Source organism: Melanerpes formicivorus, unplaced genomic scaffold, assembly GCF_026170545.1.
Source record: "Melanerpes formicivorus ecotype bairdi unplaced genomic scaffold, bMelFor1.0.p_v2 SCAF_6, whole genome shotgun sequence".
Lineage (NCBI taxonomy): Eukaryota > Metazoa > Chordata > Aves > Piciformes > Picidae > Melanerpes > Melanerpes formicivorus.
In genome coordinates this window covers 34798025-34824919 of record NW_027142358.1, presented here as the reverse complement: position 1 = coordinate 34824919, position 26895 = coordinate 34798025, and the positions used below count along the sequence as shown (strand labels likewise).

Genomic DNA, 26895 nt, shown 5'->3' with positions numbered 1-26895 from the left:
GCATGCCCTATGGTGTTTTATCTGGCCAGCAATGCACTTCAGGAGGAAGCCAGTGCTGAGAGCAACCTAGCAGCAGGTCACTGACATTGGCATTTCACTTCTTGAATCAAACCTGGCATTCAGCTGTCCCCTTAGGGATTGCTTTTGTGCTGGGTGCATGTGGCTCTGCACAGGGCAGACCACTGTGCTACCCCTTGGCTCTGAACAGCTCCCTGCTGATCACCTGCTTTGGTGAAGGTTATTCCCAAAGCTCAAGGAACCAAACACCTCAAGGAGCAGATCTGCTGGCACTGCTGTATCCAAAGCAGTCATTCAGACCTAGGCTGTGTCTCACCCTGAGGCTGTGACTGACTTGCAGCTCTCTCTGCTTTTACCAACTGCTCTTACCTGCTTGCTGGGATCTCTTTCCAGTGTGTCAGACTTTGTCTGAGTCACAGAATCACAGAACCATTCAGGTTGGAAAAGACCCTCAGGGTCACCAAGTCCAACCCAGAACCCTGCTCTACAAGGCTCACCCCTAAACCATAGCCCCAAGCACCACATCCAAACCACCTTTAAACACATCTGGGGCTGGGGACTCCACCACCTCCCTGGGCAGCACATTCCAAGCCCTGACCACTCTTGCCCTGACAAAATGTTTCCTAATGTCCAGTCTAAGCCTATCACAGCTTGAGGCCATTCCCTCTTGGTCTATCACTAATTATCTGTGATAAGAGGCCAGCACCAGCCTCTCCACAACCTCCTTGCAGGGAGCTGTAGAGAGCCAGGAGGTCTCCCCTCAGCCTCCTCCTCTTCACACTATCCATCCCCAGCTCCTTCAGTTGCTCTTCATCAGATTTGTTCTCCAGGCCCTTCCCAGCTTCCCTGCCCTGCTCTGCCCTGGCTCCAGCACCTCCACATCTCTCCTGTGCTGAGGTGCCCAACACTGGACACAACTCTCCAGGTGTGGCCCTGTGCTCCCGTGGCTCACACACCCAGGCCCTGCACACCAGAGCATCTTCAGCTGTAAGCACCACCAGGGTAGTGGACTGCTGTACCTGCTAGGAAATGAAATGCTGCTTTCCAGGCTGCCAGAACCCCCTCAATGCTGTAGAAACCCTAGTCTGGATTTGAAGGAGTTAATTTCCAGCTTGACCTGTCAGTGTCATGCCAGCTGTCATAGTTCAGAGCCTTCGGGCAGCATCTCCTGTGACGCCAGGATTAATCCTGGCAGTGTTGGCAGAGTCATCCACTTGTGTTCCTCAACAATGCATTCCTCAGAGGACTCCAGTGAACTTTTCTGAGACAAAGAAGGCTTGTTCCACGCTGACAGGGCTCACATCAAGTGTTTACTCTACATGCACAGTCTGCAGCTTTCAGATGCACACTGCCCAAGCTGTCCAGGACCTTGAAAAGAAGCTGAAGCAACAGGATTTGGCCATCCTCTTGCAATCAGGGCTTCACTGGGGCTTTCTGAGCCTGTCACCAGGGATGGCAGGATCCAGCATAGTGTCATAGTATCAGTCAGGGTTGGAAGGGACCACAAGGATCACCTAGTTCCAACCCCCCTGCCATGGGCAGGGACACCCCACACTAGATCAGCCTGGCCAGAGCCTCAGCCAGCCTGGGCTTAAACACCTCCAGGGCTGGGGCCTCAACCACCTCCCTGGACAACCCATTCCAGGGCTTCACCACTCTCATGGGGAAGAACTTCCTCCTCACCTCCAGCCTGAATCTCCTCACCTCCAGCTTCATTCCATTCCTACTAGTGCTATCACTGCCTGAGATCCTGAGCAGTCCCTCCCCAGCCTTCTGTAAATCTACATGTACAGAAAAGAACAGAATGAACTCCTTCCTTCTGCAGGCTGCATTGAGGTATTTCAAAGTTCCACCTGCAGTATTTGATCAGCAGAGGCTCAGTCCAGCGCTTGGGGAAATGTCAGTCCAGCAGAACACGTTCTTCATCACGTTTTTATTTCAATCACAAAAGCAGGGATTTGAAGGACAAAACAGAATGATTGCTTTGTAAACAGGCCTGCCTTTGATTTTCAGTTGCACTGCTCAAAGCCAAGACTACTTCAGCTGGGAAATCTCTCCATTTTAAAGCCAAGCACAGATCATCATGGTTCCGGTGAGAAATTTGGCGCTAAAGGCAACGCTCAAAATAATTCACATATGGTATAGCCACAGCTCCCTGGTAAGATCAATTTTCACATTTCCCTGCCAGACATGTCCTATTACTTCTCTCCTAATTAAATATTCCTCCAGTTTAATAAACCTTGCAGTACCTATTGGCACCTTGGTTGTGTTTTCTCTCCAGCTCACGGAATTTCAAGCAGTTAAATAAATGAAGGACGCGAGATGAGAACTAGAGAAAAAGGGCAAAGTGATTGTACCAGACAACTCATGGCATGGATTGTGAAACGATCTCTGAGTCACTTAAAAGAGGTCAGGGTTAGAAAGTTCTCCTAAGGCATTGTCACAGGCTAGGATTCGTTGCAGGGAAAGATGCCAGCATCACAGCTCCTTAAAAATGAGATGTGTGCGACTGTCACTGAAGCACTTTGGTGGCTCATAACATAGGACTTCTGCCCCCTGGTAGCTTGGTGGCTGAGGAGACCTCTAGTCTCACATTATCTGACGTGAAAGTGGTTTCTTCAGTGCAGACCTTGCAAGGAAACCAGCGAGAACGAAAACCACAACTGCCAGGAGGGCTACGGCAGCAATGAGCGGTGCGAGAGGATTGTCGGCAGCGGTGGGGACAGCGCGGGGAGGAGACGTGGCGGAGTCCAGCCCTGTGAGTGGAGGCAGAGGGAGTTTGAGCTCAGTATGCTAAAGATGTGGATGGTTGACAGACCAGAAATGAGCTCCCTTAGAACAGATCTGTGTTTTAAAACTACTTAAGCAGGGATGACAACTCAGCTGAGCAAACTTCATGAGCAGGAGACAGGCAATTAAAAGGCTCTCAAGGAGGCTGGCAGTTTGCTGCCAGCTGGCCATCACATTACACAAGCAGGTTGGAGCTAAGCAGTTTAATGGAGTGAGAGTACTACAATGAATCATAGCATTGTTAAGGTTGGGCAGACCTCTAAGGTAATTTGGTCCAGCTGTCAAGCCGATGTCCCCATGACCACTAAGCCATGTCATGAAGTGCCACATCTACACTTACTTGAGCGCCTCCAGGGATGGTGACTCCCTGGGCAGCCTGTTCCAATGCCTGACCACCCATTCAGGAAAGAATTTGTTCCTAGTACACAATCTAAACCTCCCCTGGAGCAATTTGAGGCCATTTCCTCTTGACCTATTGCTAGTTACTTGAGAGAAGAGACCAACACCCACCTCACTCCAACCTCCTTTCAGGTAGCTGTAGAGAGCAACAAAGCCTTCCCTTCCCCAGAATAAGCAATCCCAGCTCCCTCAGCCACTCCTCACAAGACCAGTTCTCCAGACCCCAACGAATTAGATGCTGCCTCTCTTTTGGAACAGCCAAGGCAGTTATACTTTTTACATATGCAGGTGAAAGCAAGGGGTCTGCAAGGTGCTGCAAGAAGCAGCCTGTGGACATTCGGGTCAGCCAAGCACTCCCTCCCTTTTTCGTGGTGAAGTTAGCAACAGCAGAGTTCAGTGACAGGTCAGATCCGCAGGGCTGTGGCCGTTCTTGAAGCATAAAAGCAGAGAAATTCATTTGCCTTTACCAGCACTCCTGCTCCGAGCACCCCCTGCTCGAAGCCGAAGAGGTCCAACCACGACGCTGACGTTTTCCCCAGCAGGGCTTGTGTCCCTCCTGGCCCTGCTCAGGCAGCCCCGGCTGCAGCGGGAGGAGCTGTCCCAGCGCCGGCACACCACCAGCCGGCACTGCAGGTACACTGACGGGTGGCGGCTAAGGAACTCGAAGGCACTGAATTTGAACCGAGCAAAGCGGCTCTGGGGAGAGTAGAGGGTGGTGTAGGAAGGATCTCTAGCACATCTAGAAAGAAAAAGACCAACAAGAGAATTGGTCTCCAGGGATACAGGAGTGCACAGTTCTGCAGAATCCAATAGAATAAACCCAAGGTATGTCATAGCCAGGTGCTGGGAACACAGTGATGGGATAAAAATGCTGCTTCTAGAGCAGAGTAGAGACTTCTGAAATATAGAATCATCAGAGAATGGTTTGCATTGGGAGGAATCTTAAATAACATCTAGTTTGAGCCCCCCTGCCACGGGCAGGGACACCTTCCACTAGACCAGGTTGCCCAAAGCCTCACCCAGCCTGGCCTTGAACACTTTCAGGGACTGGGTATCCACAACTTCCCTGGGCAACCTGTGCCAGGGTCTCACCACGCTCTCTTCCTTACATCTAACCTAAATCCACTCTCTTTCCATTTAAAGCCATTCCTCCTTATCCTCTCCAATACGGACGTAGTGAAGTCCTGTGAGGCAGCTGAAGCACTGACATCTCCTTTTTCCCTTCTCCCCAAAAGAAGCCTAGCAGCGGTGAAGAGTGGAGAACAGACTCTTACTAAAGTCTGTGCTACAGGAGGCTTAAAAAAAAATCAGTCTAACATTGGACCTGGTGTTAATAAAATACCTAACCTCTAGGACAATAGATTTCTGCTGCCACTTTCCACTCTCTCATCTACCTCAGTCTCACTGCTCTGAAATTTGTGTGTAAGAGAAGAATGAAGTGTTGGTAAGATCTGAATGGCATTTTCCATATCCAGGCTCATACTGTAAGAATGAAAATCAAAATCAACCCCCTCTTTTAGCAGTCTGTGGGCAATGAGATCTCAAGCAACTCAGACTGGCTCTGCTCTGCTCAACAGATACAGAGAGGGTATTGCAGCCACGTTTCTAACCCTTTGAGAGCTCACTTACCCATCCCTGATTATATCGTAGGCCACAGTGCTAAAATCATAAGGATCAGGTGATGCCACACAGGTGTCCACAAACACAACCAGATTTGGGTCGGGGTGGTGAAGAGAAGCTTGGAGGTACAAGTTCTGGTTGAGGTCGATGTAGTAGGGAGAGTCGTGCACTTGCCGCACGAAGGACGGGGAATCGTAAAAGGTGATGTTCATGTCGTAGCTTCCAAACTGGCTCTCATCCACCTCCACAGTATCCTCAGCCACATACATGACTTGCATCCACGTGTTCTGCAGCATTTTGCAATTGATGTGCAAGTTAATGTTCTTTGTCCTCCTGATTATGTGGCCGGAAGATGTAGCCCTGATCACGTTGGAATAGTTGATTGTGTCGTTCGTGTCCTGTTCAACAGGGAATTCAAAATGAGGAACTGCTTGGTTTTTTTCCAGACTCAGCGTTCTAAGCTTTGCTACAGTAATATGCAATTTTAAAAACAGAGTCATCTTAAGCTCTTTAAACTGAGAAGCTCAGTGTTAGCCTTGTCTGCTCACACGCTGTAAATCAGCGTGTTGAAGTATGTAATCAAACACAGTCACAGAATTGTCAGACTTGGAAGGGACCTTAAGGATCATCCAGTCCCAACCCCCCTGCCACAGGCAGGGACACCTCACACCACAGCAGGTTGCTCACAGCCACATCCAGCCTGGCTGCAAACACCTCCAGGCAGGAGGCTTCCACCACCTCCCTGGGCAACCTGTGCCAGGCTCTCACCACCCTCCTGGGGAACAACTTCTTCCTAACGTCTAATCTACCTCTCCCCTCCTCTAGCTTGGATCCATTCCCCCTGGTCCTATCACTACCTGACACTCTAAAAAGTCCCTCAAAACCAGTGGAGAAATCCTCCTTGCCAAATCCAAGGCAAAGCACACTCACTGACCATCTGTACAACACGCCACTGGCATAGTGCAGAGCGATCTCAAAGCTGCGTGGCACCTGCAAGGCTACATCCTTTATATCATGGGAAGTTCATGTGACTCCCTCCCAGGCTTTCCTCCCTAGTAGCTCATTTCAATGAAGCATGGGGATTCCCTCAGGCATGGAAAGGTAAAGCACTAAACTCCTCTGGCTAGTTCACTGCGTAGCACTAGGGGCCACTCCTCTTGCAGGCACGCAAGGGTGACCGTACCTCTCGTGTGGTCCCACAGCCGGTGTAGGGGATGTTGAATATAACCTCATGTGGGGTGACTGTTGGTCTGCAGCTACTGTCCTCCAGGGTGACCATCTGCTCCGAGTAGCCCTGAGACTGGAGATACTCCCTGCTCACCACGGCGTGCATGTAGTCTGGTAAGCACAGAAGGGCTGGTAGAAGAAGAAGACACAATGAATTCAGGAATTTGTCACTGATTAAAGGCTGTAATTGAACCAAGTGTCAGGGTGTTCGTCGTTTAGAAGGTGAGCATTAACGCACCAGCGCATCCTGTTTCACACACCTCATTTCATTTCCCTAACACCTCTAAGCACACGTTTATTTTGGAACCAAAAGCAATAAACAGGCTTGACTGGGGACTTACTGGTGTTGTGATCTGCTGGGATGGAGGAGTAGTGGGCCTGAAAGCCTCTGAAGGTGTGTGTAGAATTGCTGTGAAAGCGGACGGCCATCATGTTTGAGGAGGATGTGTAGGTGAGGAAGGAACCAGAGCAAAGTCTCCCAAGGAGCGGGGATGAGTGTAGGGGCCCATCGTAGAGCTCAACATAGTCATGCTGGCAACTGCCACCTTGCATCCTGGAGAGAAAATGTCAGCACCTTGTCAAATGCATTTCAGAAACCCTGACTGGCCTGAGCACCTCTCCTGTGAGGACAGACTGAAGGAGTTGGGGCTGTTCGGTCTGGAGAAGAGAAGGCTCCCAGGTGACCTCATTGTGGCCTTCCAGTATTTGCAGAGGGCTACAAGAAGGCTGGGGAGGGACTGCTCAGGATCTCAGGTAGTGACAGGACTAGGGGGAATGGAATGAAGCTGGAGGTGGGGAGATTCAGGCTGGAGGTGAGGAGGAAGTTCTTCCCCATGAGAGTGGTGAAGCCCTGGAATGGGTTGTCCAGGGAGGTGGTTGGGGCCCTGTCCCTGGAGGTGTTTAAGCCCAGGCTGGATGAGGCTCTGGCCAGGCTGATCTAGTGTGGGGTGTCCCTGCCCATGGCAGGGGGGTTGGAACTAGGTGATCCTTGTGGTCCCTTCCAACCCTGACTGATACTGCGGTACTATGGTCAAATCTTTCACAGGTTTTATTCCTTTTGCAGGCAGCTGTAGCGGAACATTGTGAGCAGAAAATCCTACAGCAATCCAGATTTCCTTCTGGGCTTCCAACGGGATGTTACCGAAAGTACCTTTAAAACTGGGAAGGCTGCCTTCTCCTAAGCAGGTTTTCAAACTTCTCAAGCAGCTTTTGGCTTTGTTCCTTGCCCAGGGAGTCACAGCTTTACTTACACGATGTCTCTGAAGGTGAGCGCAATGCGGAAATTGCTCTCCACTTGTATTTCCCACACGCAGTCAGCGTTGTTCGGATAGCTCCCAGGGTAGAAGGGACTCTGCAGCATCCCAGAGGAATTTGAGATCAAGCCACCACAAAAATAAGGTGCTGCAAAAAGACAGGGAAGAGAATTTATTTACAGTAACCTCTACAAAACTGTACCTGAGCTGGTAAGTGTCCTAGCCAGAGCTACTGAAAAGCAGGTCAGCTGCTGGCTGCAGGTGACCTCTGTGTGACCCCAATCAAAGCTAATATTTGGGTTTACATTAGGCTTGCTTTCATGTTGGATTTGGGATTCCCTTTCCCATCTGTGGTATCAGACCAGCCTCTTCAGGCCGGGCTGGTAACACCTCGAACCTTTCTGCTCTGGTTTCACATTTCTGCAGTTCAGCTCTGGTTGTGGGAGGTGTCCTAACAGTCAAAACGGAAGCATCTTCCTGAACAGAGAGCATCCCCTTGGCTGCTCTGCTGCTTCTCTTTATTCCTCAGGGCTTTTGAGGATAAGTAAGCTGGAAGTCTTCTAGGCAAATCACTAATGTGATGGTCTCAAACTGAAGTAAGCACTCCAGGCTGCTGGGCCAAGTCTTATGTATATCTCATTTCTCCTGTAAATGTAGCTGCAGAAAGCTTTCACGTCTATGAACAATATATAATTCTTATGTTAAACACACAGGCAACCCTAAAGTCTTTCATATAGGGAGGTAAGCACAAGCTCTGAACTTAACAGATATGAGATGTAAAGGCAACAAACACCCATTTCATGTTCCTGCACACTGCAACACACTCCTCTCAGCCTTGGGATTTGGGGAAATGCAGGCTGGTCCAAGCTTGGAGAATCAGCTATACCCAGGCACTGAACTTTCTACTGATTCAACTGGACAGGCTTTCAGGTGCCTTTTGTACTATTTCCTCCTATGAAGTACCAAAATCTGAATCTAAAATCCCCTTTCTAAAGTAAATATAGCAGGATAAGATCAAAACAACTCTATTATACAGAATAGCCCCAAACTACAGATTGCAATCATGCATCACCCTGCCAAGACTGATGTATGAGGTTAAAACCAGAGATTAAGACATTTTCTCTGTCTTGACCTATCTTGAGAGCACAGCCAGATAGTGGTTTGGCCAGAGTCAACCAGCAGAACTGAAATGAAAGGGGAGATCACATCCTGATCAAGGATTCTTGTGTAAGTTTAAAATGAAATTGATGAAAGCCCAGAAGAGAGAAGGCCCACAAATGAAAAAGGTGACAAGAGACACAGAAGAGCATTACCTGATGGAGGTGTAGGGGTGGTCAGAGGAGCTGCACATGTGGAGGAAGAAAAGCCACAAGTGAGAAGTGTTGCTCAATTGAAAGGTTCTTGGGCACAGACCTGGCCCCAGATGAGGACATAGGGCACGAGGATGGGCATCAGAGTGAGGAGGGGATGGGGACACAAGAGGGTGGGCAGAAGGGAGCATGAGCTCAACAGAGCTGGTGCCCTGCGCTGGCCACGCACCTGCACAGACGACGCTGGCGTCCTCCCCGTGGTTGCAGTTGTGCACGCCCCAGCCGCGGTGCCGGCACAGCCGCAGGGAGCTCTCGTTCCCCCTGCACTCCACGTCGTCCAGCAAGATGGAGCCGGAGCCGAGGCCGAAGCGAGCGCTGCCCGGCGCGGCCAGGGCTTGGCCGCAGCCCATCTGCCGGCACACCACCTCGGCGTCCCGCAGGTCCCAGGAGTCGTCGCACACCGTGCCCCAGCTGCCGCCGTCGCTCAGCTCCACGCGTCCCTCGCAGCCGTGCCTCCCGCCGGAGAGACGCAGGCGGCCGTCTGGGGAGAGGCAGCAGGCTCGGGGTGAGGGCCCCTGCAGCCCGGCCCCCTGCGCTGCCCGGCTGGCTCCCGGGGAGCCTGCGCGGCTGCTGCGAGGCCAGGGATGGGTCGGGGCTGGGGGCGGGGGTGCAGGAGTTACCTGCTGAGGATGGCCATTCGGCGGTGCCCGCTGGAGCTGCAGGGGCAAAGAAGATGTGGTGAGAGTGGGAAAGGCTGCACGCAGATGCTGTGCCCTGCACCCCAGAGCAGCTTTCTTTGCAAGGAGCCCTGTCCTGTGGCACTTAATTTTCTGTTGAGGTCTTTCATCCCAGTGGAATGAGCATTGTGACTTCTCTCTTTCACTCCCTCCACTCCATGGCAGGAGCCACTTGCCCCCAGAGCTCTCTCCTGCACTGCAAGCATTGGCTGCAGAAGCTTTTCTCTTTTCCACTCATCCCCAGCCTCCTAGAGCATCGGTTTTAGGAAGTGGCTGTGGCACTACCTTTGGGACATGGCACAGCGCACCACGTTAGGGCTCTGGCAGTGCTGCCTCCATGCCCTCGCCTCTCCACTCCTGACCTCTCACTACTGCAGCCTCCCTTCTGAAGATCAAATCCTCCCCAGCAGACCCAGAGCTGGTATCAGGGCAGCAAGCTGTGTCCTGGTCTGCCCCTGCAGGCGCACAGGACGCACGGGAGGGATTTCTCCCACCCACTCAGCACTTCTGCCCCACAGCTCAGTGCCACAGGATGGCTGGGAGAGCAAGGCTTGCACAGGTCACCACTGCGGATGTCCATCTGCATCGGCTGAGATCTTCACTGGCAGCAGCCCCCAAAGCCATGGCTTCCCCTCATGGGCCAGAGGGCAGCTGCAGCCCTGTGCCAGGCAGGCTCAGGCCAGCATGTCCCATTTTCTTCTCTGTCATGCAGAGCTGAGGCTGGCTGCAAGGTCAGGAATGGGCTGGGTGTGCAGGGCTTACCTGTGGAGTATGGCAACGGGGCAGCGGTGGATGCGCTTGGAGCTGCAAGGAAGAAGAGAGTGAATGAAAGGGCAGCGAATGCAGCAGGCATGTGGCCATGGGTGGACCTGCACCTGGACGCCAAAGTGGAAATGGGAATGGAAGAGGATGTGACTATGGAAAGGGATATAAGCATGTAAATACAACTTTGGGGCACTAATGGGGGAGGGGATTGCGGGGCTCTGTGCTGCCATTCTTCCCCAGACACCAGCCTGACACCAAGTTCCCATTGCTACCTGATCCTGCCCCGAGCACAATCCCGAAATGCTGCTCTTTGATAACACACCCAGGGCTGATGCCTGTGAGTGTGAATGGCCTGTGGTGCCCTCTGTGTGACAGCCTGGGGCCCTTCCAGCACCCAGCAACAAATGCCCCTCAGCTTGTTGATGTTTCCCAGCTCTACAAGGGAGCTAAATGCTGGTGGTCAGAGTGAGGCTCGCTCCAGCCTAGACCCTTGCAGTATCCAGATGGCAGGCAGGGAGCCCATGTGGCTGCTGCAAGGCCAGCTTTGGCTTTGGCGGCTAGGACTTACCTGTTGAAGATGTCCAGCCTGTGGTGGTGCCTGCTGGATGCAAGCAAGAAAGAATCGATTAGCCAGGAGTAAGGCTCTGCACACACTCAGTGTGTCTCGCCTGCCCCCAAAGCCGCTTGTGCCCAGCGAGCCCCTGTGCTATGGCACTTCATGCCAGTGAAATCTCTCATTCCTCTGCGGTGACCAGCATGGATTCTTTGTTTCCACAGCCCCCAGCTCCCTGGGCAGGAGCCACATGCCCACGGAGCTGGTGCCCTGCGCTGGCCACGCACCTGCACAGACGACGCTGGCGTCCTCCCCGTGGTTGCAGTTGTGCACGCCCCAGCCGCGGTGCCGGCACAGCCGCAGGGAGCTCTCGCTCCCCCTGCACTCCACGTCGTCCAGCAAGATGGAGCCGGAGCCGAGGCCGAAGCGAGCGCTGCCCGGCGCGGCCAGGGCTTGGCCGCAGCCCATCTGCCGGCACACCACCTCGGCGTCCCGCAGGTCCCAGGAGTCGTCGCACACCGTGCCCCAGCTGCCGCCGTCGCTCAGCTCCACGCGTCCCTCGCAGCCGTGCCTCCCGCCGGAGAGACGCAGGCGGCCGTCTGGGGAGAGGCAGCAGGCTCGGGGTGAGGGCCCCTGCAGCCCGGCCCCCTGCGCTGCCCGGCTGGCTCCCGGGGAGCCTGCGCGGCTGCTGCGAGGCCAGGGATGGGTCGGGGCTGGGGGCGGGGGTGCAGGAGTTACCTGCTGAGGATGGCCATTCGGCGGTGCCCGCTGGAGCTGCAGGGGCAAAGAAGATGTGGTGAGAGTGGGAAAGGCTGCACGCAGATGCTGTGCCCTGCACCCCAGAGCAGCTTTCTTTGCAAGGAGCCCTGTCCTGTGGCACTTAATTTTCTGTTGAGGTCTTTCATCCCAGTGGAATGAGCATTGTGACTTCTCTCTTTCACTCCCTCCACTCCATGGCAGGAGCCACTTGCCCCCAGAGCTCTCTCCTGCACTGCAAGCATTGGCTGCAGAAGCTTTTCTCTTTTCCACTCATCCCCAGCCTCCTAGAGCATCGGTTTTAGGAAGTGGCTGTGGCACTACCTTTGGGACATGGCACAGCGCACCACGTTAGGGCTCTGGCAGTGCTGCCTCCATGCCCTCGCCTCTCCACTCCTGACCTCTCACTACTGCAGCCTCCCTTCTGAAGATCAAATCCTCCCCAGCAGACCCAGAGCTGGTATCAGGGCAGCAAGCTGTGTCCTGGTCTGCCCCTGCAGGCGCACAGGACGCACGGGAGGGATTTCTCCCACCCACTCAGCACTTCTGCCCCACAGCTCAGTGCCACAGGATGGCTGGGAGAGCAAGGCTTGCACAGGTCACCACTGCGGATGTCCATCTGCATCGGCTGAGATCTTCACTGGCAGCAGCCCCCAAAGCCATGGCTTCCCCTCATGGGCCAGAGGGCAGCTGCAGCCCTGTGCCAGGCAGGCTCAGGCCAGCATGTCCCATTTTCTTCTCTGTCATGCAGAGCTGAGGCTGGCTGCAAGGTCAGGAATGGGCTGGGTGTGCAGGGCTTACCTGTGGAGTATGGCAACGGGGCAGCGGTGGATGCGCTTGGAGCTGCAAGGAAGAAGAGAGTGAATGAAAGGGCAGCGAATGCAGCAGGCATGTGGCCATGGGTGGACCTGCACCTGGACGCCAAAGTGGAAATGGGAATGGAAGAGGATGTGACTATGGAAAGGGATATAAGCATGTAAATACAACTTTGGGGCACTAATGGGGGAGGGGATTGCGGGGCTCTGTGCTGCCATTCTTCCCCAGACACCAGCCTGACACCAAGTTCCCATTGCTACCTGATCCTGCCCCGAGCACAATCCCGAAATGCTGCTCTTTGATAACACACCCAGGGCTGATGCCTGTGAGTGTGAATGGCCTGTGGTGCCCTCTGTGTGACAGCCTGGGGCCCTTCCAGCACCCAGCAACAAATGCCCCTCAGCTTGTTGATGTTTCCCAGCTCTACAAGGGAGCTAAATGCTGGTGGTCAGAGTGAGGCTCGCTCCAGCCTAGACCCTTGCAGTATCCAGATGGCAGGCAGGGAGCCCATGTGGCTGCTGCAAGGCCAGCTTTGGCTTTGGCGGCTAGGACTTACCTGTTGAAGATGTCCAGCCTGTGGTGGTGCCTGCTGGATGCAAGCAAGAAAGAATCGATTAGCCAGGAGTAAGGCTCTGCACACACTCAGTGTGTCTCGCCTGCCCCCAAAGCCGCTTGTGCCCAGCGAGCCCCTGTGCTATGGCACTTCATGCCAGTGAAATCTCTCATTCCTCTGCGGTGACCAGCATGGATTCTTTGTTTCCACAGCCCCCAGCTCCCTGGGCAGGAGCCACATGCCCACGGAGCTGGTGCCCTGCGCTGGCCACGCACCTGCACAGACGACGCTGGCGTCCTCCCCGTGGTTGCAGTTGTGCACGCCCCAGCCGCGGTGCCGGCACAGCCGCAGGGAGCTCTCGTTCCCCCTGCACTCCACGTCGTCCAGCAAGATGGAGCCGGAGCCGAGGCCGAAGCGAGCGCTGCCCGGCGCGGCCAGGGCTTGGCCGCAGCCCATCTGCCGGCACACCACCTCGGCGTCCCGCAGGTCCCAGGAGTCGTCGCACACCGTGCCCCAGCTGCCGCCGTCGCTCAGCTCCACGCGTCCCTCGCAGCCGTGCCTCCCGCCGGAGAGACGCAGGCGGCCGTCTGGGGAGAGGCAGCAGGCTCGGGGTGAGGGCCCCTGCAGCCCGGCCCCCTGCGCTGCCCGGCTGGCTCCCGGGGAGCCTGCGCGGCTGCTGCGAGGCCAGGGATGGGTCGGGGCTGGGGGCGGGGGTGCAGGAGTTACCTGCTGAGGATGGCCATTCGGCGGTGCCCGCTGGAGCTGCAGGGGCAAAGAAGATGTGGTGAGAGTGGGAAAGGCTGCACGCAGATGCTGTGCCCTGCACCCCAGAGCAGCTTTCTTTGCAAGGAGCCCTGTCCTGTGGCACTTAATTTTCTGTTGAGGTCTTTCATCCCAGTGGAATGAGCATTGTGACTTCTCTCTTTCACTCCCTCCACTCCATGGCAGGAGCCACTTGCCCCCAGAGCTCTCTCCTGCACTGCAAGCATTGGCTGCAGAAGCTTTTCTCTTTTCCACTCATCCCCAGCCTCCTAGAGCATCGGTTTTAGGAAGTGGCTGTGGCACTACCTTTGGGACATGGCACAGCGCACCACGTTAGGGCTCTGGCAGTGCTGCCTCCATGCCCTCGCCTCTCCACTCCTGACCTCTCACTACTGCAGCCTCCCTTCTGAAGATCAAATCCTCCCCAGCAGACCCAGAGCTGGTATCAGGGCAGCAAGCTGTGTCCTGGTCTGCCCCTGCAGGCGCACAGGACGCACGGGAGGGATTTCTCCCACCCACTCAGCACTTCTGCCCCACAGCTCAGTGCCACAGGATGGCTGGGAGAGCAAGGCTTGCACAGGTCACCACTGCGGATGTCCATCTGCATCGGCTGAGATCTTCACTGGCAGCAGCCCCCAAAGCCATGGCTTCCCCTCATGGGCCAGAGGGCAGCTGCAGCCCTGTGCCAGGCAGGCTCAGGCCAGCATGTCCCATTTTCTTCTCTGTCATGCAGAGCTGAGGCTGGCTGCAAGGTCAGGAATGGGCTGGGTGTGCAGGGCTTACCTGTGGAGTATGGCAACGGGGCAGCGGTGGATGCACTTGGAGCTGCAAGGAAGAAGAGAGTGAATGAAAGGGCAGCGAATGCAGCAGGCATGTGGCCATGGGTGGACCTGCACCTGGACGCCAAAGTGGAAATGGGAATGGAAGAGGATGTGACTATGGAAAGGGATATAAGCATGTAAATACAACTTTGGGGCACTAATGGGGGAGGGGATTGCGGGGCTCTGTGCTGCCATTCTTCCCCAGACACCAGCCTGACACCAAGTTCCCATTGCTACCTGATCCTGCCCCGAGCACAATCCCGAAATGCTGCTCTTTGATAACACACCCAGGGCTGATGCCTGTGAGTGTGAATGGCCTGTGGTGCCCTCTGTGTGACAGCCTGGGGCCCTTCCAGCACCCAGCAACAAATGCCCCTCAGCTTGTTGATGTTTCCCAGCTCTACAAGGGAGCTAAATGCTGGTGGTCAGAGTGAGGCTCGCTCCAGCCTAGACCCTTGCAGTATCCAGATGGCAGGCAGGGAGCCCATGTGGCTGCTGCAAGGCCAGCTTTGGCTTTGGCGGCTAGGACTTACCTGTTGAAGATGTCCAGCCTGTGGTGGTGCCTGCTGGATGCAAGCAAGAAAGAATCGATTAGCCAGGAGTAAGGCTCTGCACACACTCAGTGTGTCTCGCCTGCCCCCAAAGCCGCTTGTGCCCAGCGAGCCCCTGTGCTATGGCACTTCATGCCAGTGAAATCTCTCATTCCTCTGCGGTGACCAGCATGGATTCTTTGTTTCCACAGCCCCCAGCTCCCTGGGCAGGAGCCACATGCCCACGGAGCTGGTGCCCTGCGCTGGCCACGCACCTGCACAGACGACGCTGGCGTCCTCCCCGTGGTTGCAGTTGTGCACGCCCCAGCCGCGGTGCCGGCACAGCCGCAGGGAGCTCTCGTTCCCCCTGCACTCCACGTCGTCCAGCAAGATGGAGCCGGAGCCGAGGCCGAAGCGAGCGCTGCCCGGCGCGGCCAGGGCTTGGCCGCAGCCCATCTGCCGGCACACCACCTCGGCGTCCCGCAGGTCCCAGGAGTCGTCGCACACCGTGCCCCAGCTGCCGCCGTCGCTCAGCTCCACGCGTCCCTCGCAGCCGTGCCTCCCGCCGGAGAGACGCAGGCGGCCGTCTGGGGAGAGGCAGCAGGCTCGGGGTGAGGGCCCCTGCAGCCCGGCCCCCTGCGCTGCCCGGCTGGCTCCCGGGGAGCCTGCGCGGCTGCTGCGAGGCCAGGGATGGGTCGGGGCTGGGGGCGGGGGTGCAGGAGTTACCTGCTGAGGATGGCCATTCGGCGGTGCCCGCTGGAGCTGCAGGGGCAAAGAAGATGTGGTGAGAGTGGGAAAGGCTGCACGCAGATGCTGTGCCCTGCACCCCAGAGCAGCTTTCTTTGCAAGGAGCCCTGTCCTGTGGCACTTAATTTTCTGTTGAGGTCTTTCATCCCAGTGGAATGAGCATTGTGACTTCTCTCTTTCACTCCCTCCACTCCATGGCAGGAGCCACTTGCCCCCAGAGCTCTCTCCTGCACTGCAAGCATTGGCTGCAGAAGCTTTTCTCTTTTCCACTCATCCCCAGCCTCCTAGAGCATCGGTTTTAGGAAGTGGCTGTGGCACTACCTTTGGGACATGGCACAGCGCACCACGTTAGGGCTCTGGCAGTGCTGCCTCCATGCCCTCGCCTCTCCACTCCTGACCTCTCACTACTGCAGCCTCCCTTCTGAAGATCAAATCCTCCCCAGCAGACCCAGAGCTGGTATCAGGGCAGCAAGCTGTGTCCTGGTCTGCCCCTGCAGGCGCACAGGACGCACGGGAGGGATTTCTCCCACCCACTCAGCACTTCTGCCCCACAGCTCAGTGCCACAGGATGGCTGGGAGAGCAAGGCTTGCACAGGTCACCACTGCGGATGTCCATCTGCATCGGCTGAGATCTTCACTGGCAGCAGCCCCCAAAGCCATGGCTTCCCCTCATGGGCCAGAGGGCAGCTGCAGCCCTGTGCCAGGCAGGCTCAGGCCAGCATGTCCCATTTTCTTCTCTGTCATGCAGAGCTGAGGCTGGCTGCAAGGTCAGGAATGGGCTGGGTGTGCAGGGCTTACCTGTGGAGTATGGCAACGGGGCAGCGGTGGATGCGCTTGGAGCTGCAAGGAAGAAGAGAGTGAATGAAAGGGCAGCGAATGCAGCAGGCATGTGGCCATGGGTGGACCTGCACCTGGACGCCAAAGTGGAAATGGGAATGGAAGAGGATGTGACTATGGGAAGGGATATAAGCATGTAAATACAACTTTGGGGCACTAATGGGGGAGGGGATTGCGGGGCTCTGTGCTGCCATTCTTCCCCAGACACCAGCCTGACACCAAGTTCCCATTGCTACCTCATCCTGCCCCGAGCACAATCCCGAAATGCTGCTCTTTGATAACACACCCAGGGCTGATGCCTGTGAGTGTGAATGGCCTGTGGTGCCCTCTGTGTGACAGCCTGGGGCCCTTCCAGCACCCAGCAACAAATGCCCCTCAGCTTGTTGATGTTTCCCAGCTCTACAAGGGAGCTAAATGCTGGTGGTCAGAGTGAGGCTCGCTCCAGCCTAGACCCTTGCAGTATCCAGATGGCAGGCAGGGAGCCCATGTGGCTGCTGCAAGGCCAGCTTTGGCTTTGGCGGCTAGGACTTACCTGTTGAAGATGTCCAGCCTGTGGTGGTGCCTGCTGGATGCAAGCAAGAAAGAATCGATTAGCCAGGAGTAAGGCTCTGCACACACTCAGTGTGTCTCGCCTGCCCCCAAAGCCGCTTGTGCCCAGCGAGCCCCTGTGCTATGGCACTTCATGCCAGTGAAATCTCTCATTCCTCTGCGGTGACCAGCATGGATTCTTTGTTTCCACAGCCCCCAGCTCCCTGGGCAGGAGCCACATGCCCACGGAGCTGGTGCCCTGCGCTGGCCACGCACCTGCACAGACGACGCTGGCGTCCTCCCCGTGGTTGCAGTTGTGCACGCCCCAGCCGCGGTGCCGGCACAGCCGCAGGGAGCTCTCGCTCCCCCTGCACTCCACGTCGTCCAGCAAGATGGAGCCGGAGCCGAGGCCGAAGCGAGCGCTGCCCGGCGCGGCCAGGGCTTGGCCGCAGCCCATCTGCCGGCACACCACCTCGGCGTCCCGCAGGTCCCAGGAGTCGTCGCACACCGTGCCCCAGCTGCCGCCGTCGCTCAGCTCCACGCGTCCCTCGCAGCCGTGCCTCCCGCCGGAGAGACGCAGGCGGCCGTCTGGGGAGAGGCGGCAGGCTCGGGGTGAGGGCCCCTGCAGCCCGGCCCCCTGCGCTGCCCGGCTGGCTCCCGGGGAGCCTGCGCGGCTGCTGCGAGGCCAGGGATGGGTCGGGGCTGGGGGCGGGGGCGCAGGAGTTACCTGCCGAGGATGGCCGTTCGGCGGTGCCCGCTGGAGCTGCAGGGGCAAAGAAGATGTGGTGAGAGTGGGAAAGGCTGCACGCAGATGCTGTGCCCTGCACCCCAGAGCAGCTTTCTTTGCAAGGAGCCCTGTCCTGTGGCACTTAATTTTCTGTTGAGGTCTTTCATCCCAGTGGAATGAGCATTGTGACTTCTCTCTTTCACTCCCTCCACTCCATGGCAGGAGCCACTTGCCCCCAGAGCTCTCTCCTGCACTGCAAGCATTGGCTGCAGAAGCTTTTCTCTTTTCCACTCATCCCCAGCCTCCTAGAGCATCGGTTTTAGGAAGTGGCTGTGGCACTACCTTTGGGACATGGCACAGCGCACCACGTTAGGGCTCTGGCAGTGCTGCCTCCATGCCCTCGCCTCTCCACTCCTGACCTCTCACTACTGCAGCCTCCCTTCTGAAGATCAAATCCTCCCCAGCAGACCCAGAGCTGGTATCAGGGCAGCAAGCTGTGTCCTGGTCTGCCCCTGCAGGCGCACAGGACGCACGGGAGGGATTTCTCCCACCCACTCAGCACTTCTGCCCCACAGCTCAGTGCCACAGGATGGCTGGGAGAGCAAGGCTTGCACAGGTCACCACTGCGGATGTCCATCTGCATCGGCTGAGATCTTCACTGGCAGCAGCCCCCAAAGCCATGGCTTCCCCTCATGGGCCAGAGGGCAGCTGCAGCCCTGTGCCAGGCAGGCTCAGGCCAGCATGTCCCATTTTCTTCTCTGTCATGCAGAGCTGAGGCTGGCTGCATGGTCAGGAATGGGCTGGGTGTGCAGGGCTTACCTGTGGAGTATGGCAACGGGGCAGCGGTGGATGCGCTTGGAGCTGCAAGGAAGAAGAGAGTGAATGAAAGGGCAGCGAATGCAGCAGGCATGTGGCCATGGGTGGACCTGCACCTGGACGCCAAAGTGGAAATGGGAATGGAAGAGGATGTGACTATGGAAAGGGATATAAGCATGTAAATACAACTTTGGGGCACTAATGGGGGAGGGGATTGCGGGGCTCTGTGCTGCCATTCTTCCCCAGACACCAGCCTGACACCAAGTTCCCATTGCTACCTGATCCTGCCCCGAGCACAATCCCGAAATGCTGCTCTTTGATAACACACCCAGGGCTGATGCCTGTGAGTGTGAATGGCCTGTGGTGCCCTCTGTGTGACAGCCTGGGGCCCTTCTAGCACCCAGCAACAAATGCCCCTCAGCTTGTTGATGTTTCCCAGCTCTACAAGGGAGCTAAATGCTGGTGGTCAGAGTGAGGCTCGCTCCAGCCTAGACCCTTGCAGTATCCAGATGGCAGGCAGGGAGCCCATGTGGCTGCTGCAAGGCCAGCTTTGGCTTTGGCGGCTAGGACTTACCTGTTGAAGATGTCCAGCCTGTGGTGGTGCCTGCTGGATGCAAGCAAGAAAGAATCGATTAGCCAGGAGTAAGGCTCTGCACACACTCAGTGTGTCTCGCCTGCCCCCAAAGCCGCTTGTGCCCAGCGAGCCCCTGTGCTATGGCACTTCATGCCAGTGAAATCTCTCATTCCTCTGCGGTGACCAGCATGGATTCTTTGTTTCCACAGCCCCCAGCTCCCTGGGCAGGAGCCACATGCCCACGGAGCTGGTGCCCTGCGCTGGCCACGCACCTGCACAGACGACGCTGGCGTCCTCCCCGTGGTTGCAGTTGTGCACGCCCCAGCCGCGGTGCCGGCACAGCCGCAGGGAGCTCTCGCTCCCCCTGCACTCCACGTCGTCCAGCAAGATGGAGCCGGAGCCGAGGCCGAAGCGAGCGCTGCCCGGCGCGGCCAGGGCTTGGCCGCAGCCCATCTGCCGGCACACCACCTCGGCGTCCCGCAGGTCCCAGGAGTCGTCGCACACCGTGCCCCAGCTGCCGCCGTCGCTCAGCTCCACGCGTCCCTCGCAGCCGTGCCTCCCGCCGGAGAGACGCAGGCGGCCGTCTGGGGAGAGGCAGCAGGCTCGGGGTGAGGGCCCCTGCAGCCCGGCCCCCTGCGCTGCCCGGCTGGCTCCCGGGGAGCCTGCGCGGCTGCTGCGAGGCCAGGGATGGGTCGGGGCTGGGGGCGGGGGTGCAGGAGTTACCTGCTGAGGATGGCCGTTCGGCGGTGCCCGCTGGAGCTGCAGGGGCAAAGAAGATGTGGTGAGAGTGGGAAAGGCTGCACGCAGATGCTGTGCCCTGCACCCCAGAGCAGCTTTCTTTGCAAGGAGCCCTGTCCTGTGGCACTTAATTTTCTGTTGAGGTCTTTCATCCCAGTGGAATGAGCATTGTGACTTCTCTCTTTCACTCCCTCCACTCCATGGCAGGAGCCACTTGCCCCCAGAGCTCTCTCCTGCACTGCAAGCATTGGCTGCAGAAGCTTTTCTCTTTTCCACTCATCCCCAGCCTCCTAGAGCATCGGTTTTAGGAAATGGCTGTGGCACTACCTTTGGGACATGGCACAGCGCACCACGTTAGGGCTCTGGCAGTGCTGCCTCCATGCCCTCGCCTCTCCACTCCTGACCTCTCACTACTGCAGCCTCCCTTCTGAAGATCAAATCCTCCCCAGCAGACCCAGAGCTGGTATCAGGGCAGCAAGCTGTGTCCTGGTCTGCCCCTGCAGGCGCACAGGACGCACGGGAGGGATTTCTCCCACCCACTCAGCACTTCTGCCCCACAGCTCAGTGCCACAGGATGGCTGGGAGAGCAAGGCTTGCACAGGTCACCACTGCGGATGTCCATCTGCATCGGCTGAGATCTTCACTGGCAGCAGCCCCCAAAGCCATGGCTTCCCCTCATGGGCCAGAGGGCAGCTGCAGCCCTGTGCCAGGCAGGCTCAGGCCAGCATGTCCCATTTTCTTCTCTGTCATGCAGAGCTGAGGCTGGCTGCAAGGTCAGGAATGGGCTGGGTGTGCAGGGCTTACCTGTGGAGTATGGCAACGGGGCAGCGGTGGATGCGCTTGGAGCTGCAAGGAAGAAGAGAGTGAATGAAAGGGCAGCGAATGCAGCAGGCATGTGGCCATGGGTGGACCTGCACCTGGACGCCAAAGTGGAAATGGGAATGGAAGAGGATGTGACTATGGAAAGGGATATAAGCATGTAAATACAACTTTGGGGCACTAATGGGGGAGGGGATTGCGGGGCTCTGTGCTGCCATTCTTCCCCAGACACCAGCCTGACACCAAGTTCCCATTGCTACCTGATCCTGCCCCGAGCACAATCCCGAAATGCTGCTCTTTGATAACACACCCAGGGCTGATGCCTGTGAGTGTGAATGGCCTGTGGTGCCCTCTGTGTGACAGCCTGGGGCCCTTCCAGCACCCAGCAACAAATGCCCCTCAGCTTGTTGATGTTTCCCAGCTCTACAAGGGAGCTAAATGCTGGTGGTCAGAGTGAGGCTCGCTCCAGCCTAGACCCTTGCAGTATCCAGATGGCAGGCAGGGAGCCCATGTGGCTGCTGCAAGGCCAGCTTTGGCTTTGGCGGCTAGGACTTACCTGTTGAAGATGTCCAGCCTGTGGTGGTGCCTGCTGGATGCAAGCAAGAAAGAATCGATTAGCCAGGAGTAAGGCTCTGCACACACTCAGTGTGTCTCGCCTGCCCCCAAAGCCGCTTGTGCCCAGCGAGCCCCTGTGCTATGGCACTTCATGCCAGTGAAATCTCTCATTCCTCTGCGGTGACCAGCATGGATTCTTTGTTTCCACAGCCCCCAGCTCCCTGGGCAGGAGCCACATGCCCACGGAGCTGGTGCCCTGCGCTGGCCACGCACCTGCACAGACGACGCTGGCGTCCTCCCCGTGGTTGCAGTTGTGCACGCCCCAGCCGCGGTGCCGGCACAGCCGCAGGGAGCTCTCGCTCCCCCTGCACTCCACGTCGTCCAGCAAGATGGAGCCGGAGCCGAGGCCGAAGCGAGCGCTGCCCGGCGCGCCCAGGGCTTGGCCGCAGCCCATCTGCCGGCACACCACCTCGGCGTCCCGCAGGTCCCAGGAGTCGTCGCACACCGTGCCCCAGCTGCCGCCGTCGCTCAGCTCCACGCGTCCCTCGCAGCCGTGCCTCCCGCCGGAGAGACGCAGGCGGCCGTCTGGGGAGAGGCAGCAGGCTCGGGGTGAGGGCCCCTGGCAGCCCGGCCCCCTGCGCTGCCCGGCTGGCTCCCGGGGAGCCTGCGCGGCTGCTGCGAGGCCAGGGATGGGTCGGGGCTGGGGGCGGGGGGCCGGGAGTTACCTGCGTATGTCGATGGCGCTGATGTGGTCACCTCTGCTAGGGAGGGTAAGTCTACCGCAGTAGTCGCGGGCAATGCAGAAGTCTCCATGGCAGTGCTTGGGGGTGCTGCGGAGGTTTGTGGTACTGTGGTTATCTGTGGTACTTCGGTGGTTGTGTCTTCCTGGGTTGTTGCGTCCTCTGTCGAGATGATTAATGCTGTGCTGATGCCCGCTGAGGAAGACATCTCTTCTGTGAGGGTTGTTTGCTCTGTGATGCCCGTCTCTGCTGCAGCGGTACTGGGTTCTATGGTGGCTGTCTCTAATGAGGTTTCCTCCAGATCTGAGGCTGTCCTTTCTGCAGCATCATTTTCTGTCAGTATGGAAGTAAAACATCACCCATGTAAGAAGCTTGCTTGTGCAGAGGGTACTGTTCCTCAAGGATGAAGTGAATCAAGACAAATTACTCTGGTGGCATTCTCCATCCTGGCTGGGGTCAGTCAGATTTTGGAGGTGGGTAAGAGCCGATTGAAATCTTTTCTTGAAGCAGTATTTTTTGGGATGGCAACAACAAGGAAAGATACTGATGTGGCATCTGCTCCCAGCTGTGGGACACCATGCCTCAGGCATGGCCACAGGCTGTCTACATGCTCCTGCCACAGAGCCAGGAGCTACTGATGGCTGCTAGCAGGATTGATGGCAACAGCAGAACTTGGACCTCTCACTGTCATGGATGCCCTTCTGCAGGGGATCAGGTCATCCCCTAGGAGCAGCTTGGGCAGTGGTCATGGGGTGGTGCTTGGGACAACAAGAGATAGATCAGGCCAGCATGAATCACCTGTTGCATATGGCCAGTTGGTTGCAGGTGCTGGAGCTACAAATGCAAGCAAGAAATAAATGGTGCTTAAAATAGCCCTGAACACAGCATGTGGATGGAGATGGAGGTGTCATGGCAAGTCAGGGCGATTTCTCCTAAGTGCAAAGCACTGATGTAGCCAGAATTTTCTGGTAGCATGGAGCTCCCTCCCTCTCTGAGGAAATGTGGAAGACCTCAATATATGTGTGAAAGACCTGAGCAACCTGCTGTCACCAGCCATGTCTCAGTTCATGACAATCCGTTGCTAATACAGGAGAAAATGACAGGGAAATGAACCAGCTTTCCTTCAAGAGTGAGGGGAAAGTGAAGTCAGAAGGGCAGCACAATGACACAGTACTCAAAATGGGTGGATATTGGCGAAGGATGGACCTAAAGTTGAAGGAAAACTTCAACCCCACAGAAACAATGCAAAGTTTGGCAGTCTGGGTTGTGGCTGCAAAATTATTATTGCCATAATGAAAGCATTAAGGATTGCCATGATAAAATGGGTTTCACCTCACCCTGTTCCTCTCTGATGAACATTGCCTTTCAGACCCAGCCTTGTCTCTAGTTTTGACTTACTCTCTTTATCAGTGCTGAGGGATTAGATGGAATAAGAGCTGTGCACACTGCAGTGCATATCTGATCCCTGGGGTTTTAATTGTTTTGCATGGAGAGAGTCAGCACAGTTCTGTACCACCCTCGGGAGAAAAACAGGAGTCTGTGCTGGTGCTGCATGGTCAGTGGAGTGAAGAGACAGGCTTGTTGGAAGGTCAGACTCTGCCTGCTGAGGACAGGCCTTTTCAGAGGGAGCATCCTCTTCCACAGACAGAAAAGTGCTCATAATAAAGTAGAAACAAAAGGGTTAGCCAAACATTTGGTCTGCCTGCCACAGCTTTCCACCACAGGTCTCGACTGAACGGATTCTTGTCTCAGGAGAATATCTGTGGACCCCTGTGCTGACATGTGCATACTGAGTGCAAGAAAGAGCAGGACTAGCTAGAAGAGAAAAAATGTGACAGCACCTGAACAGACAACACCAGCATCTTCATAGTGGGCACAGTTGTGGACCTTCCAGCCAGAGTGATTACAGGCTGACAAGGAGATCTCATCTCCCCTGCACTTGACGTTGTCCAGCAGGATGGGGCCTGTGCCTTGTTCAAAGTAAGCGCTGCCTGGAGCTGCAATGGCAGGGCCACAGTTCAGTTGTCTGCACACAACCTGGGCAGCAGAGAGGTCCCAGTAATCATCACAGACTGTTCCCAGCTGGCCTCTGTAGTAGATCTCAACGCGACCTTCACATCTGTGCCTTCCATTCACCAGCAGGAGACGGTTCGCTTTGAGAGAGAGGAAATTGAGCACACACACAGTCAGACAAAAACCGAGGAGCCACAAAGCTGCTGAAGGGTCAGGAGCACAAATCTTATGAGGAGTGGCTGAGGGAACTTGGGTTGGAGAAGAGGAGGCTGAGGGGAGACCTTCTTGCTCTCTACAACTACATAAAAGGAGGTTGGGGCAAAGTGGGTGTTAGTTTCTCCTCCCAAGTAACAAGCAATAGGACAAGAGAAAACAGCCTCCTGTCTTTAAAGAAGGTTCTGCTGTTAGGTGTAAGTGAGCAAATAAATGTTGTAACCAGATTTCAGTATTTACACTTTGGAAAGCAAACCAAGCATGCTGCACTTGTTACATTTTGCCTTTCTGCCAAATTTAGCTTGTTATTAAACTCTGAATAAGTCACCCAGAGCAAAACAAATCTGAGAAGTTAACAGCTCTAGAATTTCCTCACTGCATCTAATTCTTTGTTATTGGACCAGAAGAACAGTCAAGACAGTGTCCAAACTAAATTGCCCCTTGACTTGTTTCTTCAAATATCTGCTTCTACACCTACAGTTTTGAACCACACTCACAGCAAACCTGGCAAAAAGTCAGAGCAGGATTAGGAAAGCAAAGCTGTTCTAAGCCAGTTCTATTTGCTTTCAGTCAGAGCCTGTCATCACCCTGAGAGCATAACCATCAGCTGGGCATGTAATTCAGTAGGCTGAGTCCTGCCTCACATTTTGGAGGTGTCAAAAGAACAAGAGCTTGTGGTCATGCAAACACAGCACCTACTCTGACCCAGGAGGCAGAGGCAGGGGCTGGGGAAACAAAGCCAAGAGCAGAGAGAGCAGGAGCAGCCAGAGCGAGAAAGTTTATCACCAAGCAAGCAAAGGACAGATGGCTGCAGTGTGAATGGCCATAATGATGCTTGAATAACTAGTCAGAGTCAGAGGAACTATCTGCAATTATTCTATTTAGCTCAGAGCCACCTAAGTCACTTAGCAGATAGAAGCAAATAAAATGAGGAGAAAATCAATGACCAAAAAACCCAAGCAGCTGGACTAAAAGCATTTCATGTCTTTCATTACTTCTAGATGTCCCTCCTTTGTCCACAGGACTGGATTACAAAAGCTAACTTTGTGTTATGTTTCATGAGGTTGCACATAGGATCAGGAAGGCTCAAGTAGCAGAAGCAGTATTAAATAGATGGCACATGCATGAGTGTGTGTTCTCTGGAATAGTTATGCAGTCAAAGAGAAAACAAATTCTTCCTTCAGTCTTAGGTCAGCTTTCTGCAGCTGGAAGAGTGACTCCTTCATAACATCCTCACAGCCACAATTCCCACAGTCATACAAGGTACTGGAGACAAGTGTGAGCCTCTGGCAGTAAAAAGAACTCCACAGAAATGGTTTAAATCCTTCTTACCACTCCCCACTGTGGTGATTAGTTCAGCATTTTAGCAGAACAGCACTGTGCAATCTCTTTCATCCAATTCCCCTTTGATCATCTGCCCAAACCGATAGCAGCAGGAACACAAATGTGATTTCTGTCCATGGAATGGACAGAGGATCCCAACAGTCTTTACAGTTCTTTTTTCCCCCCCTGTGCCCTGGAACAAGTCTAAGTGCTTTACCTGATCCGGCCTCCAGAAGTGCTGAACCTATCAAGAGCAGCCAGGGCAGAGTCATGGTGGTGCCCATCTCACCAAGCTGCGCTGACTGAAGGCACAGCCACACTATATACTCTCTCCTTCTGGAGGGGAGGGGCTCTATAGGGTTCTCTTCCCACTGCAGAACAATAAACGGAACACAGCCCTCTGGTCTGAAATGAAACAAAGCCAAACCAAAATGAAACAAGACATGTTTGATTTGTTATTTCAGATTTGGTAACTTCCTGGGTCAGCTAGAAGGATAATATCTCAAGAGCAACATTTTCCACTGCCTGGAAGGAAGTCTTTGTGCTACCACAGATTTCACAATCATCTCACTGTACAAAGAAAATGATCTCCTGTCCACTGGAGCAGGCTGCCCAGAGGGGGTTGTGGGGTCTCCCTCTCTGGAGATATTCAAGACCCACCTGGATGTGTACCTGTGTGACCTGCTCTAGATGATCCTGCTCTGGCAGGGGCTTGGACGGGAAGAGCTTTCAAGGTCCCTTCCAGCCCCTAACATTCGGTGATTCTGTGAGATTCAAAGATACTTTCTGATTCTGGATGACGGATCTCAGTGTTTTATGGTGAGATTCCTTGGTGGGTCTGGGGAAGGTAGTGGAATCTTGAAACCTCAGTGGGCTTCCCTCAGCCAAATAATAAAATGCCTCATAACTTAGTGTGAAATGTTCCTAGGGAGCCATGGGTAAGGAACTGGCTTGACGGCCGCACCCAAAGAGTGGCTGTCAATGGCTCCATGTACCAGTGGAGGCCAGGGACAAGCAGAGTCCCTCAGGGATCAGTCCTGGGCCCAGGCTTGTTCAACATCTCTGTGGGTGCCATGGACAGTGGCATTGAGTGCACCCTCAGCAAGTTTGCTGATGACACCAAGCTGTGTGGTGCAGCAGACACGCTGGAGGGAAGGGATCCATCCAGAGGGACCTGGACAGGCTGGAGAGGTGGGCACAAGCCAACCTCAGGAGGTTCAACAAGAGCAAGGGCAGGGTCCTGCAGCTGGGTCAAGGCAATCCCAGGCACAAATGCAGGCTGGGCAGGGACTGGCTGGAAAGCAGCCCTGAGGAGAGAGCCTTGGGGGTGCTGGGGGAGGAGAAGCTCACCAGGA

At 55.6% G+C, this 26895-nt stretch overlaps 1 protein-coding gene across 10 annotated transcripts; it reads right to left on the bottom strand.

Moving 5' to 3' along the window:
* Positions 1-1749: 1749 nt before the first annotated feature.
* Positions 1750-25852, bottom strand: LOC137442115 (deleted in malignant brain tumors 1 protein-like). 10 transcript variants are annotated; one of them, XM_068140435.1, is made up of 35 exons: positions 25758-25852; positions 23833-24144; positions 21977-22324; positions 21525-21836; positions 21253-21285; positions 20682-20723; positions 19863-19898; positions 19412-19723; positions 19140-19172; positions 18569-18610; positions 17750-17785; positions 17299-17610; positions 17027-17059; positions 16456-16497; positions 15637-15672; positions 15186-15497; positions 14914-14946; positions 14343-14384; positions 13524-13559; positions 13073-13384; positions 12801-12833; positions 12230-12271; positions 11411-11446; positions 10960-11271; positions 10688-10720; positions 10117-10158; positions 9298-9333; positions 8847-9158; positions 8621-8650; positions 7305-7455; positions 6396-6607; positions 6011-6183; positions 4837-5225; positions 3675-3946; positions 1750-2774 (listed from the first exon to the last, which is right to left on the bottom strand). In XM_068140435.1, the coding sequence occupies exons 1-35, from the start codon at positions 25822-25824 to the stop codon at positions 2608-2610; spliced, it is 4971 nt and encodes a 1656-aa protein (XP_067996536.1). In that variant the 5' UTR covers positions 25825-25852; the 3' UTR covers positions 1750-2607. The 10 variants fall into 10 exon arrangements, with proteins under 10 accessions (XP_067996536.1, XP_067996543.1, XP_067996540.1 ...); XM_068140442.1 differs by having other exon boundaries at positions 14914-14943; XM_068140439.1 differs by having other exon boundaries at positions 10688-10717; positions 25758-25851.
* Between the last annotated feature and the right edge of the window lie 1043 nt (positions 25853-26895).